Raw genomic sequence first — 14721 nt, 5'->3', positions numbered from 1 at the left:
CTGGCCTCAGACCTGGGAATCAGGGACTCAGGACTTTGAATTTAAGAACTGGAAAAAATCTGGTCACCTTAGCAGACAGATCCAGAAGACAGAGAGAGCAAGTGGCTGGCGGGAGTCCATCTGCACACTGAAGTGGTCTGATGGGTCATGGAGATGCTCGTGGCCTGCCACCTCGCCCTGCTTCTGTCCTGTGAGGGGGTATTTCACTGTTTAGCCAACAACACCACCTCCTGGGGCCCCACTGAAGGCTGTCTAGCATCTTCAGCACAGGGAAGGAATCTCTCTCTCTCTCTCTCTCTCTCTCACACACACACACACACACACACACACACACACACACACACACGGACCTGAAAGCCCCCGGGCTGCTTGCTCATGTTGGAACAAGCTGAGGGGCCAGCACCGCTTTGGCACTTTTAGTCTAGCCGGCCTTCCTAAAGTGGTAACCTTCGAGTAGATTAGACAGGGCACCAGGCAGGGGGTACAGTTTAGCAGACGCCTGGAAGTGAAACCGGCTCGTGGAGCCCTGTGGAGACTGGGGTGGTATCGAGTCTCTGGGAGATACTTGGAGTTGACCCCTTGGGCCTCGTGGATCTATTCTGAGTTAAACAGTGTTTAGCCGCTGAGCTTTTGTCCAGCAGATTCCTGCATTGACTGTGGAGGGCTGGCAGGGACAAAGATTGGGCAGGGAGGTCCCTGGGCACTCAGCTCATGTTGAGATGCTTGCTCTGTCTGCTCTCAGGCCTCTTCCTCCTCCTGAGCATGTGACATCCAAGGGTTCAGGGAATGAGGGATAGCCCAGATCTTTCTTGGGGGTCAGGGGAGAAGAGGGAGCTAAGTCTTAAGAGCCTTGTGTGTCAGCTTCTCCCTGGGCCTCAGTTTCCCCAAATGCCGACAGAAGTCTTGAGCAGGTGTCTTTCCCACTGCTCATCCATCCATCCTGGTGGCTGGCAAGGCCTCCCGGGGTAAACAGCTCAGCTGGGCACATGGATTCATAAGGAAGGCATTAAGACTGGTCCTCAGGGAGACTCCCTGGAGTAGGTATCACTGGCCCAGTGACCAAGGGAGGGCAGTCCAGGTGGCCAGGGCAGGAAGCATGGTGTGGGTCACATGTCCCACGGCACGTGAATGTGGAGGGGCAGGGGATGGTCATCAAGGCAGGAGAGGTGGGTAGTACCCCAGCCTGTGGGGCCCCTGAAGGTCTTGGGCACCCAGGGGTGGCGTTTGGGATAGCAACGTTGAACACAGGCCTCTGAATGCACCTGCTCGGAGGGACCATCAGGGGTTTTGGTGCATTCCCAGCCAGAGCCTCGCAAACGCTGCCACGATCAATCTCAGGGTGTTCTCATCGCCCCCAAAGTAAACCTGTTACCCATTAACAGTCATTTCCCATTCTCCCCTGTCCCCTGCCCTCAGCAGCCACACATCGACTTCCTGTCTCTTCAGATGCATCTCTCCCGCGCCTATTTCCTACAAATGGAGCTGTACTTTTGTGACAGGCTTCTAGGAGAGAGCACGGTGTTTTCAAGGTTCCCCGGTGGGGAGCACGTACCCGGGACTTCGCTCCTTTTTGCAGCCAAATAATATTCCATTGTCTGCCAGTAACTCGGACCTGCTTGTATTTGAGAGAGCTGGCTGGGGAGGCTGGGCAGGAGGAGGCCAGATGGCCCTGCGTGGCCAAGGAGCGGGCGGGAAGAGCTTTCTAGAAGCCTGCAGGGGTGGGAGCTGGCCAAGAAAGGCAGGCATGGGACCCTGCCGTGGAGGGAAGGCCTAGTAATTGAGTGACTGCAGGGGGTGGGAGAAGAGGAGGTGCAGGCAGAGAAGGGGGGGTTCCTGGTGACCGGGCAGAGAGTGAGGCGGCCTCCCAAGGTAAGAGGAGCAGGTTTGAGGGAGTTCAGGGGCCGGGGGTGGCCGGCGGAGAGGTGACTAGGGAACCGGCTAGGGTCAAGATGGCCTGGGACACGGCAGCCCAGCCCAGCAGCTGGGCAGGTGGTCCAGATGGAAGGGCTGGCATGGCACAGAGGGGAGAGAGCAGCCACCTGCCAGGCAGCCGGGAACTGGCCAGCAGATGGAGTAGGCACTGAGGGCCGTACATGCTCTGATGAGGGAACCAGGAGGAGCCCAAGCTTGGAGCCAAATCCTTTGATATCGTAGGGACAGTTGCAGACCCCTCCCGCAAGCTTCCTCGGAGAAGGACACAAACCCTGAGAGGCTAACCCTTGGCTGGTGCCACTCTGCAGCTAGTATGGCTAAATGCCCTAGGATCCCTGGGCCAGGCCAAGGTGGTAGCCTTGTCTTGGTCCCAGCGTCCAGGGCTGATGAGTGAGGAGGAGTCCACAGAACCAGAGCTGCAGAGGTTCCCAGAGTAGCAGCTGTCACTCCATCGGCTATCCACCAACATGGGGGACTGTGGACAAAGAAGGAAGTCACCCCGGACTCTGAGGTGGGGTGGGGACACGGACGAGGCCTCTGCCGCCAGACAGCCTGGGGCTGACCCCAGCTCTGCTGCCAAAGCCTCATTCTGAGACAGGGACTCTCCCTCTTGGTGCTTTAATTCCCCTGTCTGGATGCAGGAGAGGCAGGGTGACTGCTAGCTAAGGCCCTGGAGATTCCAGAGATTGGAATGGCCAAATCCTTAGGACAGAGCTAACAGTCCAGGGGACTCAGAACTGCTGCTGTATATATGCTGGTCAGGAACATTGCCCCATCCCTACCTCCTCCCCACACCCCCTGCCCCATTCCCCCCTTTTCCATCTCCAACATGGGACCCTCCTTGGTCCTGTCACTGAAGCTGCTGAAACCTGTTGGTGATGAAGTCCTGTCTAATCCCTTGGGGTCATGACAGCATGAGCCAGGGTGGCCATTGATTAGTTTGGTCACCAACTTTGCTGACCTGTGTTCCGGAAGCAAGCAGGAGAGGCAGGCCTGAGAGCGGCTGTTTGCCGGCGTCCATCTGTAAAGAGTTGTGCCCTGATTGGCACTGGGCAGAGCCCCTCCTCCACCCTGAACCGGGTGCTGTGTTCCCTGTAACTTCATAGCCACATCATGTGGGAGGATGTTTGCCACCAGTGAGGACACTGCAGCTCAGAGAGGTCAGCTAACTCATCCAAGGTCGCTCAGCAGCTTGGTTTTGAACAGGTGTGTCTGCGCCAAGATTGTTCCAGGCCCTTTGTACAGAAGGGAAGCAGTAGAGTGTTCTCAGTGACGCTAAGTGCCGTTGCTCTGTTTTCCGGACACGGAAGTGGGTTAGGTCACTGGTCACGCTCGACACGCAGGTGGCTGTGGGATGTCCCTATGCTGTGTTCACTGCCATCCTACCTTTGTGTTCTGTAAAGCTGTCTCCCCCACTGAAGCAAGCAGCTTCGGGAAGCCTTTATACGGCACTTGCTGAATACCAGCTTCTAGGCTAGGCAGAGCGCAAGCAGCAGTGAATCAGGTGCGGCTTCAGTTCTGGGAACACTGAGAAAATGTCTGGGTAATTATGACAGGAGGGTAAAGCTCTTTGAATTTTGGATTTGTTTCAAGCCCCAGGAAAGGCAGGATCCCTGACCTGGAGGCTAAGCTGGGAGAAAATGAGTTGCTAAGAGTAGGACTCGAAAGATAAACACCAAACACCAGGGCCGGAAAGATGAATTAGGATGGTTTATGTTAGCTGTCTGTATACAAGGAAAACGAGGTTCAGAGAGGTGCAGTCACTTGCTAAAAGTCACACAGCACCCAGGCATGGACTAGATGTCTTCCAGATGAGGACCCCTGGCCTGTAGGTGAACTAGCAGCATCTTTTGAAGTTTTCGTTAGACAGAGGCTGAGAGGGACAGGGCCCACTTATCAACCTCTGATTCCCTTCCCAGGCCAGCAGGAGCGGGTGGGTGGATTTGAAGCCACCAACACTCTCATGGCTGCCTGCAGTAGATGCTAACCCATGCATGTCCTGGCAGCAAAGCTGCAAAGAGTAAAAGGAAAAAAAAGACACCTCACTCCTGGGAGAACCCAGATGCCGCCTGAGTGTAGACACTGCCCCCTCAGGCTGAACTTGGCACTGCAAGCCCCATTGATTTGTTTGTTTTGCTTGTTCGTTTTTAACACATTAGCCAAACTTTACATGGTGCCTAGCGTGGCGCGGGCTTGTATCAGGCATCATATGTGCGAGTGTAGAATGCTCACCTCAGACCCAGGTCTGTGTAATGACAGCAGTATCTTCATCACCTACCAAGGTACACACAGTGGCTGCCTAAACAATTCATGTCTGTGACCTGGAACCCTATTACCTAGTTATGGGCTAGTTAGTAGCTAACCAGGTTAGGAATCCAGACTCCATCAAGCCCTTCTAGACTGAGGCACAGGTGGGCCAGGACCATGATGGGAGCTCACTGAGGCGGCTGAATCCACAGGCAACTTCAGGGACGAAAAACACACAGGTCTAATGGAAACCCTGGGCCAAAGCCAGGCTTCCAGGGCGGACCTGAGACTCTAGGGTCCCTCCCCGTGCCACAGCCTCTCTGACTCACCCAGGTTCCTCGGTGACCATCCTTGTGTTCTTCCCCAGGTTGTCCGTCAGGAACCTTCAAGGCCAACCAAGGGGACGAGGCCTGCACCCACTGTCCCATCAACAGCCGCACCACCTCCGAGGGCGCCACCAACTGCGTGTGCCGCAACGGCTACTACAGGGCCGACCTGGACCCCTTAGACATGCCTTGCACAAGTACGTCTCCTCCCACACCCGGTCCTCCCCCAGGAAGGCCCAGGGGGGAGGGGAATGGCCGCAGAGCAGCTGAGCGCCCGGGGGGTTCTGGGTTAGCCTTGCGGTTGGCATCTGGCCTCGCCCTCCTTCCACTCCGTCACGTGGAGGAGAAAAGCCAGGCTCTTGATCCACAGAGGGGCAGGACAGGGTTGGCAGAAGAGCCAGGTGACGCCCACGACAGAGGCTGCTCAGTGCACAGGCTGCAGGTGCAGCCTGGACCTTGGGTCAAAGGTCAGGGTTCTCTTGGAAAACAGCAGCGTTCTGTCCCCTACATCAGCCAGGGTGACATTCGCAGAGCTGACCCCAGCGACTTAGAGCACACAGACCTCTTCTGTCATGTTGAAGGGGCTTGAAGGGCTCAAAATTCATGGTGGCCTCTGAGGCTCCTGGCCTTTCCCCTTAAGGTCACGTCTTCTAATACAGCTGCTGAAGCTCTAGGTATCACACACACATACCAAATATATACACACACTCACACACTCACACACATACACACTCACACACATACACAAATACACACATACACATGCAAATATACACACATACACATTCACACATATATACTCACACACATACAAATACATACACAAACACACACACAAATACACACTCACACAATATGCAAACATACATACATATTCACACAGAAACACATACACACACACACACATTCTAGGCAGCAAAAAGGAGAAAAAGTTGAAACGTAGCCATCTATCTCCGTTTTAAGTCATAACTCTAGAGAGCTTGGGGGAAGGGGTGGCTCAGTGGGTAAGGGCGGTTGCTCTGCAAGCAGGAGGACCTGAGTTCAAATCCCTAGCACCCATGTGAGAGGGCAGGCACGGAGGGGGAGGACTGGCTGGTCGCAGCAGCCAGCTAGCTAGCCAGCCTTGGGGACTAGTGAGCTTCAGGTCAGCGGGAGACCCTGCCCCAAAGCAAGGCAGAGAATGATGGAGGGAGGCGGTGGGTGCCCTTGCTCTGACCTCCACATGGCCATGCTCACATGTTCTACATGCTCACATGCATGCAGCATACACACACACTCACATACAACACACACACAAACTCCCATGTAGTCACATGCGTGTACACACACACTCACATGCAACACACACACAAACTCCCATGTAGTCACATGTGTGTACATACCACACTCACATGCAACACACACACAAACTCCCATGTAGTCACATGCGTGTACATACCACACTCACATGCAGCACACACACACACACACACACACACTCACCTGCAACTAGAGAGCATACACAACACACGGGAAGGAGGGATGAGACAGAGAGAGATTGGTGGCATGCAGGATCATCCCACACATGAAAGCACGGTCTCCAGGGACGTACGCTGAAGGAGGCTGGGACCGGGAGGAAAGCAGACATTGGTCCTCAGCACGATCACATAGTCTAGCTTTTGGGGTGGGGGGGGAGGCGGGTAGACCCACAGGCTCTGCTGACCCTCTCGTCCCCTCCCTAGCCATCCCCTCTGCGCCCCAGGCTGTCATCTCCAGCGTCAACGAGACGTCCCTCATGCTAGAATGGACGCCGCCCCGAGACTCGGGGGGCCGTGAGGACCTCGTCTACAACATCATCTGCAAGAGCTGCGGCTCGGGCCGGGGCGCCTGCACGCGCTGCGGGGACAACGTGCAGTATGCGCCCCGCCAGCTGGGCCTGACTGAGCCACGCATCTACATCAGCGACCTGCTGGCGCACACGCAGTACACCTTCGAGATCCAGGCCGTGAACGGCGTCACTGACCAGAGCCCCTTCTCGCCCCAATTCGCCTCCGTGAACATCACCACCAACCAAGCCGGTGAGCGCCCTGGGTACGAGGGGAGGGGCCTGTCTCTCTGTGCTACATAGTGAGCCAAGGTGGTACTCTCCATCTGGTATCCCAGCGCTGGGTCGTGAATTTGAGGGCAGCCTGGGCTACATAGCCAGATCCTGTCTGCAAGAATCAGCAGTTCTGCCTGGGGCTGACGCTCCGTAGCAGAGCACTTGCCTAGCAAGTGTAGGCCTTGGGTTTGATTGCTGACACTTTAAAACAAATAAACAAACAAAACAAAACAAAAAAATAGGCTTCACCTGTGGGTCAATGCTCCCACTGTTCACTCAGCAATCTTTGCTGAACAGCAGGTTCTTACCCAGGGAGAAGCAAGCCACTCCTCAGCTTCTCCTTCATGGGGAACACACAGGGATGCCGGAGGCAGAAGTTCAGGCCAGGACCAGGAAGGCCTCCTGGAGGAGGTGGGCTGCTGTGGCTGCAGTTTGCAGAACTAAGGGAGCCCAGGCAAGCTATGGAGGGTACTTCAGGGAAGAGAGAGGAGCCACGGCTTTCTCAGGGCCCTTGCTGGCAGCTGGAGAAGTTAGGTCACAAGCCGGGAAGGATGGCTCGGGCTAAGGGACTCTGGTATTAGAATGTGGCCATGAGTCTGGTGATGCACAGTTCCGTGCAGAACATGTGGTCCCGTCACTCTGTGTGTTTCTAAGACACGTGCCTGGGGCCCTGGAGCTTATTTGCATATGTGTTTGTGAATTTGTGACCTGCCTGGTGGGCAGAAAGGGCTTACGTTTGAGCATGAAGGTGGCTCTGCTGTCTGTTTTGGTGTCTGATAAGGAATATGGCTTCTCGTGCAACCATAGGACGTAACTGGCTGAAGGCGTGAGGGGAGTGTATCAGTCAGTTACCGTGCTAATAATGCTCAGTAACAAATATACCCCAAATCCAAAAGTTTAGAACAGTGAGCTAATATGAGAACACGGAGCTATCCTTTGATTGGGGTCCGGAGGGGCAAGACACCTTAGAGAGCCTCAGAAGCTACAGCTGTTAGCCAAGATACCCAACAGCCCACAGGGGCCCAATGGTGAGTCTCACCCAACAGCCCACAGGGGCCCAATGGTGAGTCTCTCCATCTTGAGAAAACTCAGCTGGAGCCCTGGCTACCAAAGAGGAAGGGAGCAAAGCTTCTCCACAGGAGAAGGCAGTAAGGAAGCCCTCCGTGATGCCCAAGGTGAGGGAGAGCAGTTGCTAAGAGCATCCAGGCTTAGCCGCAAGGGGTGGGGCCTGGGCTGCTGAGAAGGGGATGGAGAGGAGGGCCTTCTGGGAGGAGGCGTCTGGGGAAGCCCTCAGGAATGAAAAACAGAAGGAGGGGCTCGGGGAATGACTCAGTAGGGAAGGTGCTAAGAGGCATGAGAAGTTGAGTCCAGTCTCCAGAACCTGCCTACAAAGCTAAGTGCAGCTGCGCTGGGAGATGAGACAGGAGGATCCCAGGAGTTCGCTGGCCATGCAGTCCAGGCCAGCGAGAGACGCCGTCTCACGTGGACAGTACCTGACGAGTGACCCAAGCTTACCTTCCGGCTTCCACACACGCACTCACAGGAATGCACACAGGAAGGAGGAGAGATTTGGGGCAGACAACCTGGCTTTCCATCCTAGCTCCGGCGTGTGCTTGCCTGTGCCCTTCGTGTAATGGTCAGCCCTTCCTGCCGTGTAACAAAACCGCCTTAAAGCTCAGTAGACAAGGGCGGCCCCCATGTCCTCCTTCACCATGGGGGCCTGAAGGACACCGGCTTCTCTTGTGGGGCCCGCTGTACTGGGCAGGCGTCCACGATGTAGGCTCTCTCCAGCCTTTGCTGTGACTCAGCAGCCTCCCAGGCTGGTTTCTCTCCAGGTGGAGGGTGGGCGTGCGGCAGGAGCCACGCTGCACCAGCAGTGGTGCCTGTACCTCAGCAGTCACAGCGAGTCCACGGCCAAGGCCAGCGTGGAGGGGGTGGGAGGTGTGCTCTGCCTGCTGTTCCCGGGCAAAGAACGGAGACTGAACCTTCTGTCGCACCCATGAAATCACTTCCTCATTTGGGTCTCGGTTTTCCCCACCAAAGTGTGCGCTGCCGGGACCAGACGGGAGAGTTTGGATCCCAGGCTCCGGGTCTGCACCCAGGCTTACTGAGGGAGAGCTGTGAGTGCGGTCTGAGTATTATTTGTGGACACTCCAGGGTTCCTTGCTGTCAGACAAAAGAGAAACTTTTGTCTTTGTTTGAGTCCAACTGAGCCAAGTCCCTTTGAGCCCCGGGCCTTCTTCCCTTTCCCCCTTCTCTCTGTTTCAAGCCCTTTGAAGAGCACATCACACAGCCCAGCCAGGAGCTGGGCAGCCATATAGAACAACCCCTGGCACACGGGCACACACACGCACACACATGGACACACACGCACACACATGCACATACACACACACACACTCACCTCCATTGAATAGGCTGAGACACAGAGACCTGGGGGTAATCACAAGGAGTCCCGCTACTCAGTGGCCTTTTTTTTTTTTTTTTTCTTTTGAGACGGAATTTCTCTGTGTAGCCTTAGTTGTCCTGGACTCTCTTCGTAGACCAGGCTGGCCTCAAACTCACAGAGACATGCCCGCCTCTGCCTCCCAGAGTGCTGGGATTACAGGCATGCACTCAACTCTTGATTTAATCCTGGGACCGCTGGGACCACTGGCCTCTGAATCCAGCCTGGAGCAAACCGTCCTGCCCATAAGGACTTACACTGTGGGTATGAGGTAAATCGTAGCTACAGGGCCTGTATCCCAGCTGCCTGAATGAGACCCAAGCGTGCCCACCAGTGCAGACCACTGGCTTCCTGGGGTGAGAGGCTTCCCACAATAAGCATCTGAGCTGGGCTCTGAAGACTGAAGAGCTGGGATCAGGCAAGGAAGAAGAGAAGCCCAGGAGGTGGCGGATAGCCGGTCCCACTGTTCCTCCTAAGCCCCAAGCCCTCCCGCCGCAGGGCCTTTGCACGTGTGGCCCTGGCCTGCTGGCAGACCTGAGCTCGTCTCACTGACAGTCCTGACTCAAGACACCCCTCCCAACCCGGGGCCTCGCATTCCTGCGGCTAAAATTTAGTTTTATGTCTCTGATCATTATGCGTCCCTCTGTCTGCTCCACCATCACCGCCTACATACAGTGGTCTGCTTTTCCTCACAGAGGCTGTCCCAGCACCCAGAAGGGGACACCCCACAGGGAGAGTCCAGAAGCGTTCGCAGAAGGTTCAGGGAAGCGTGCAAGGAGGGGGAGCTTGGGACATTGGAGATGGCAGGAAAACGGGGCAGCAGCGGGGGTGGGGGGTAGGGGGTGCTGGTTCCAGACCGATGCATTCAGTGGTGGGTTTTGGACAGACCCTAAAATTTAATTTATAAATATCTAGTTCACTGCCTTAAAAGGAAAAAGCCTTTCTCTTCGGGCAAGCACTGGGCTGTTCTTACAGTCCCCTGGCACTCGCCGGGGCCAGAGCTGTCTTCTGACTTCATAAAGCCATCACGCGCCTCCACCCACACTCTGCCTTTTCAGGGTGCCTTCTGCCCAGTCACAAGTGGCGCTCAGGGACTGAGGAGGCAGCCTGGGCTGGGCTTGCAGGGCTTACGCTAGAGGAAACGCCAATCCATATACGCAGGCCGGCCAGCTGGGAATGAAAGACCCCAGGACTGGGCACGGCTGTCAGAGCCTTTGTCCTCTGCCAAACAGCCATCCTGCCCCCCCCCAGACCCAACACACAGGAACAGAGAGACCAGAGAGTGAGGCAGATAGCTCCTCAAAGAGGTGGCATTTATGTGGGTATCCAAATGACAAGCAGGACAGCGGGGTAGCCATGGAGGTGGAGATGGAAACATCTCAGTCATAGGGACCAATCCTCAGGGTGGCCTAGAATGCCGGCCACCCTCCAAGGCTGCTCCAGACAGTCTAAGCTCTGCATCATGCCACCCCCAACCCCTCCTCATACCTACCAGGGTGTGAGGGGGAAGGTCTGGGCGTAGGAGTCAGGTGGGAACCTGGCTTTTATTCATTTATTTATTTATTTATTTATTTATTGAGATGGGATTCCCACGTAGCTCAGGCTGGCCTTAAACTCAATAGGCAGCTGAGGATAATCTTGAACTTCTGATCCGCCTCCCTCTATTTCTAGAGTCCTGGGATTCCAGGTTTATGACACTATGCCTGCCCCAAATCTAGCCCAGCTGTCCCCAGCCAGCAGCCTTGGGCTGGTCAGTAGATTTTTATCTGCTTGTTCTTCCCCGTCGGCTTCCTCCCTCACATGGGCTGCTGTGAGGAATTCCGCTAACGTCACCACTGCCACCCAGGCTGCCTGGTCTAGGCAGGTCCTCAAAACCCTAGAGGTCTCCTGCATCCACTGTGACCGTGAAGTTCATTAATGAACCCCTTGTTCAGTATATGCAGGTAGTAGGCCAGGCCCTCAGCCACGAGTCCATCACAGAGCCAAAAGGGCCTTTGGTAGTTTGATACATAAGAGCTCTAAACTGAGTTAGGGACTTGCCCACGACCATCATGGTAAGAGGTTGAAGGATCTGAATGATGTCATCAGGGCCAGGGGTAGCAGGACAGCTGCAGACAACAGACCTTACTGTGGCCAGATAGTTGACTGCAGCTTTCAAGGTGAGGAGCACTGACCAACAGGCTGAAAGGCATGCCCTTTCCTCCCAGCCCAGCTGGTCACGTGGGAGAAACAACAGCAGCGCCAGGCCTGATGACTTCCTGTTTTCTGAGCTGGGGGGGGGGGTCCCAGCTGTAAGGGAGACCTCACTTTTCTGGCCTTAGTTTCCCTGCCTGAAAATAAATGGGCTTTGGCAGAGGCCTAGAAGGAATGCCAGATCGCTACACCACGCTTGGCAATCTCCATTTGCACACAATAGGCCCTCACAGTTTTGAGGCTGTGTGGATCTCTTCGAACTAAGCGGGGCATGGGCCATACTCTTGGGGCTGTGGGACCATCCAAGGTCGGAGTTTCTAATCTTTACTTTTGCACAGAACCGGGGACCTCATACACGCGCCAGGCTTGTGCTCTACCATCTAGCTATAGTATCTTTCCCCTTTTTATTTGAAAGCGCAGTCTCACCAAGTTGCTCTGGCTGGCCTTAAGCTCACTCTCTGGCCCCAGGTAAACCTTGAATTTGAGATCCTCCTGCCTCAGCTTCCTGAATAGCTGTGATTGTAGCCCCTGGATCACCAGGCCTGGCTTCTGGCCCTTCTGTATCGAGACAGTGAGCAGAATCTGGCTCCAGTTCTCCAGGGATGGCTGTTTCCTTCATCTGCCTGAGCCACTGAGAGCCCGTCAAGTCCCTGCCCAAGACCTCTAATAGCTCGCAGTCATCCATGGGTGCCTGGCTTTTCAGCCTTCTAAACCCTACGGTGTCCCACTGGGAAAGACCTGGTCCTTTAAGTTGGGTCCCCATGGGGCTAACACAGGAAAATCTCCCATCTCAAGGGCCGTCTTGCCCCATGAGCGGCCATATTTCCCAGGATGGAGATATAGGCATCTTTTGGGATCATATTCCAGCTAATCACAGCAGGTAACCAGAGTCATATTGAAACGCCCCATATCCCAGGGTTCCCACCTCATCTCATGCACATTTCTTGCTACGTAGAGGGAAACTGAGGCCCAAAGAGATTCCAAAGTGGCTTCTCAGGATCCCACGAGGGTCCTTAGCAGAGCAGGCACCCCAGGACCCTGCCCAGGTCTGTGTCCAGGACACCATGCCACGTGGCTTCCTCGACGAAAGGCTTTGAACTCTCCAAAGCCTTTCTCATCCCCGGGACTCCTCTGATCCTCGTGCCCTGCTGGGTCTGGGCGCACAATGCATTCTGCTCTGGAACTGGTATGAACTTGTCTTCACCCTCTTCTCTCCCTGGGAGGCCAAGAGGATCAGAGAGCTCTGAGCAGGGGCCTGGGGAAAGAGGAGAGAGAGGAAGTGAGGGAGGAGACTGCGTCCTGCACTCTGGTCCTTTGGAGTGGGGGAGGCGTCACTGACTGAAGGTGCCATTGAAGATGGTTTGCCACGTGATATGGGCGGGACTATAGGACAGGTGGAACTGACAAAGCCCGTTGTAGAAGAGAAGCAACGAGCCATGGGGTTTGGGAGTCTCTGGGCAGCCTGTGGCAGCCTCGGTCTTGGTGGAAGTGTGCTTGGGTTTGCTCTTTGGGTATTGTAAGGGTTCAGCTCCCTCTTTGGAGGTGGCAGCTGTCGGGTGGTCTGCAGTGGCCTCAGCTAGCTGGTTCTCAACCTGTGGGTCTCGACCTTTTGGGGTTGACCCTTTCACAGGTGTTCCCTAAGACCATCAGAAAACACAGATATATTTACATTACGGTTCACAACATGTATGAAAGGGTCGCAGCATTAGGAAGGTTAGGAACCACGGCTCCAGCAGGTGGTCATGGGGACAAACTCCTGGCCGATACAGGGACCCTAGACAGTAGCCAGATAGACCTACACCGGGGCCTTCTCAGGTCATGTTTGCCTGTATCCCACTAGCCAAACGGAGTCACATAGCCCAGCCCAGAATAAGAGAAGGGAAACCTGAAAAGTGACAGGACAAAAAGGCATAATTAGAGAGCGATGGTTGATATAACCAGTCCATATGGTGCCTAGACAGATAGGAGGTGTTCTTCCTCTGATCTGTAATATATATGTATATTGGAAAGTAGAAAATGTGGGAGTCATCAGAGGCCCAGACTCCTCAAATTGTCTCCTTATCTTTATGAGCCAATCTAGTTGCTGTGTCTCCAGCCATCACATACAAGTCCCAGACATCAGGATCAAAGGTGAATTAGAAGGAGACTGCTTTCCTTCGGGTTTTGTGTAATCGTTCAGCTTACTGGTAATCTCACATGGCCGCCCCAGCCTGTAGAGAGGTTGGGAAATGCAGCCTTTCAATTGGGCACAGTGTGCTTAACTAAGAACTCAAATTTTGTTCATGTCAGAAAGACTGAGTGACTATTAGGAAGGTAGCAGAAAGAGAGAAGGCTAGCTTGTCTGAAGCCAACCAGGGTGCCTGTCTGCCTTCCTCCCTTCCTTCCTTCCTTCCTTCCTTCCTCCCTTCCTTCCTCCCTCCCTCCCTCCCTCCCTCCCTCCCTCCCTTCCTTCCTTCCTTCCTTCCTTTTTTCCTTCCTTCCTCCCTTCCTGACTCCTACCAACAAATCTTGAAGCGCCTACTCTGAGCCACACACTGTTCCAAGCACTGGGATAGTTGAATGTGTGTGATACAGAGAGGAGAGGTGGTTGGGCATGGTGTCTCTGGGTGGGTGACATTTAGTGGAGATCTGAATAAGGGCCGCTGACCTCTGGCAGGTGGGAGAGAGGAGGTTTCCAAGCAGAAAAGCAGGAGCCGAGACCCCGGCGGGAGGGGCCTCAGTATATTTGAGAACATAAAAAGGGCCAGAATGGATGGTTCCTGGGAAAGGGGAGATGGTGAAGCGGGGGATGCCAGGCAAGGCCTCCGTGGCAGGATGGGGCATGTGTGGGGCTGTCCATGGGAACAAGGGCAGCAGATGGTCACAGGAAGTGAGCTGACCATTCAGCTTCTCGGCCTCTAGAAGCTGGTTCCTCATTTAGCCTATGGGGACCACCTTGGACTGTCCCCTCATCCACCCTCGGAAGTCCCTCGTCCAGCCCCATCATGCCTTGGGGAAGAAACGTAACTCTCAGAGATAATTCAGCTGCCTAAGCCCCTGCCAGGGAGGGGCAGGCTCTCCCTACTCCTCCCCCCAGGCCTTGCTGGAGGCCAGCAGGCCCCCTGGCCACCTGCCGCAGGAGGGCAGGTTGGCCAGCTTCCCCCCCCCCCCCCCCCCCCCCCCCCCCGCCTCAAGCCAAAGGCCTCTTCTGTGCTCTGCCCCCTGGGGCTCCATCTCCTGGCAAGGGTCACAGGGCACCATTGACCCCATAGCCTGCTGGCGTGCCCGGCTGATAATTGAAAATACCAGAATTCCCCGATGTCCAACTTCCAGGGTAACCTGACCCAGGGTGGGCGCGGCGGCAGGAGGGGCGCCAGGCAACCTCAGGCCTGTCCCTTTTCTCATTGCTAATCCCTGGATTCCGAGAGAGGGGCCGGCCCCCTGGCCCGCCTTGATCATCTTCGCTGCAGATGCCGCCTCCTCACCACGCCTGGGTCACGGGGCTTAGGGGCTCAGAG

General features: G+C 55.3%; 1 protein-coding gene across 2 annotated transcripts in view; it reads left to right on the top strand.

Annotated features, from left to right (window-relative positions):
* Ephb2 (EPH receptor B2) overlaps window positions 1-14721 on the top strand; it is a 176035-nt gene that overhangs the window by 131167 nt on the left and 30147 nt on the right. For both annotated transcript variants that reach the window (XM_055611081.1, XM_055611080.1), the window contains exons 4-5: window positions 4547-4702; window positions 6227-6562. In XM_055611081.1, coding sequence (XP_055467056.1) covers window positions 4547-4702; window positions 6227-6562 — 492 coding nt within the window. The remainder of the gene's footprint in view (window positions 1-4546; window positions 4703-6226; window positions 6563-14721) is intronic.

Source organism: Psammomys obesus, unplaced genomic scaffold (assembly GCF_907164565.1).
Source record: "Psammomys obesus unplaced genomic scaffold, mPsaObe1.curated_primary_1811, whole genome shotgun sequence".
Classification (NCBI taxonomy): domain Eukaryota; kingdom Metazoa; phylum Chordata; class Mammalia; order Rodentia; family Muridae; genus Psammomys; species Psammomys obesus.
This window is presented reverse-complemented; position numbering and strand designations above follow the sequence as displayed.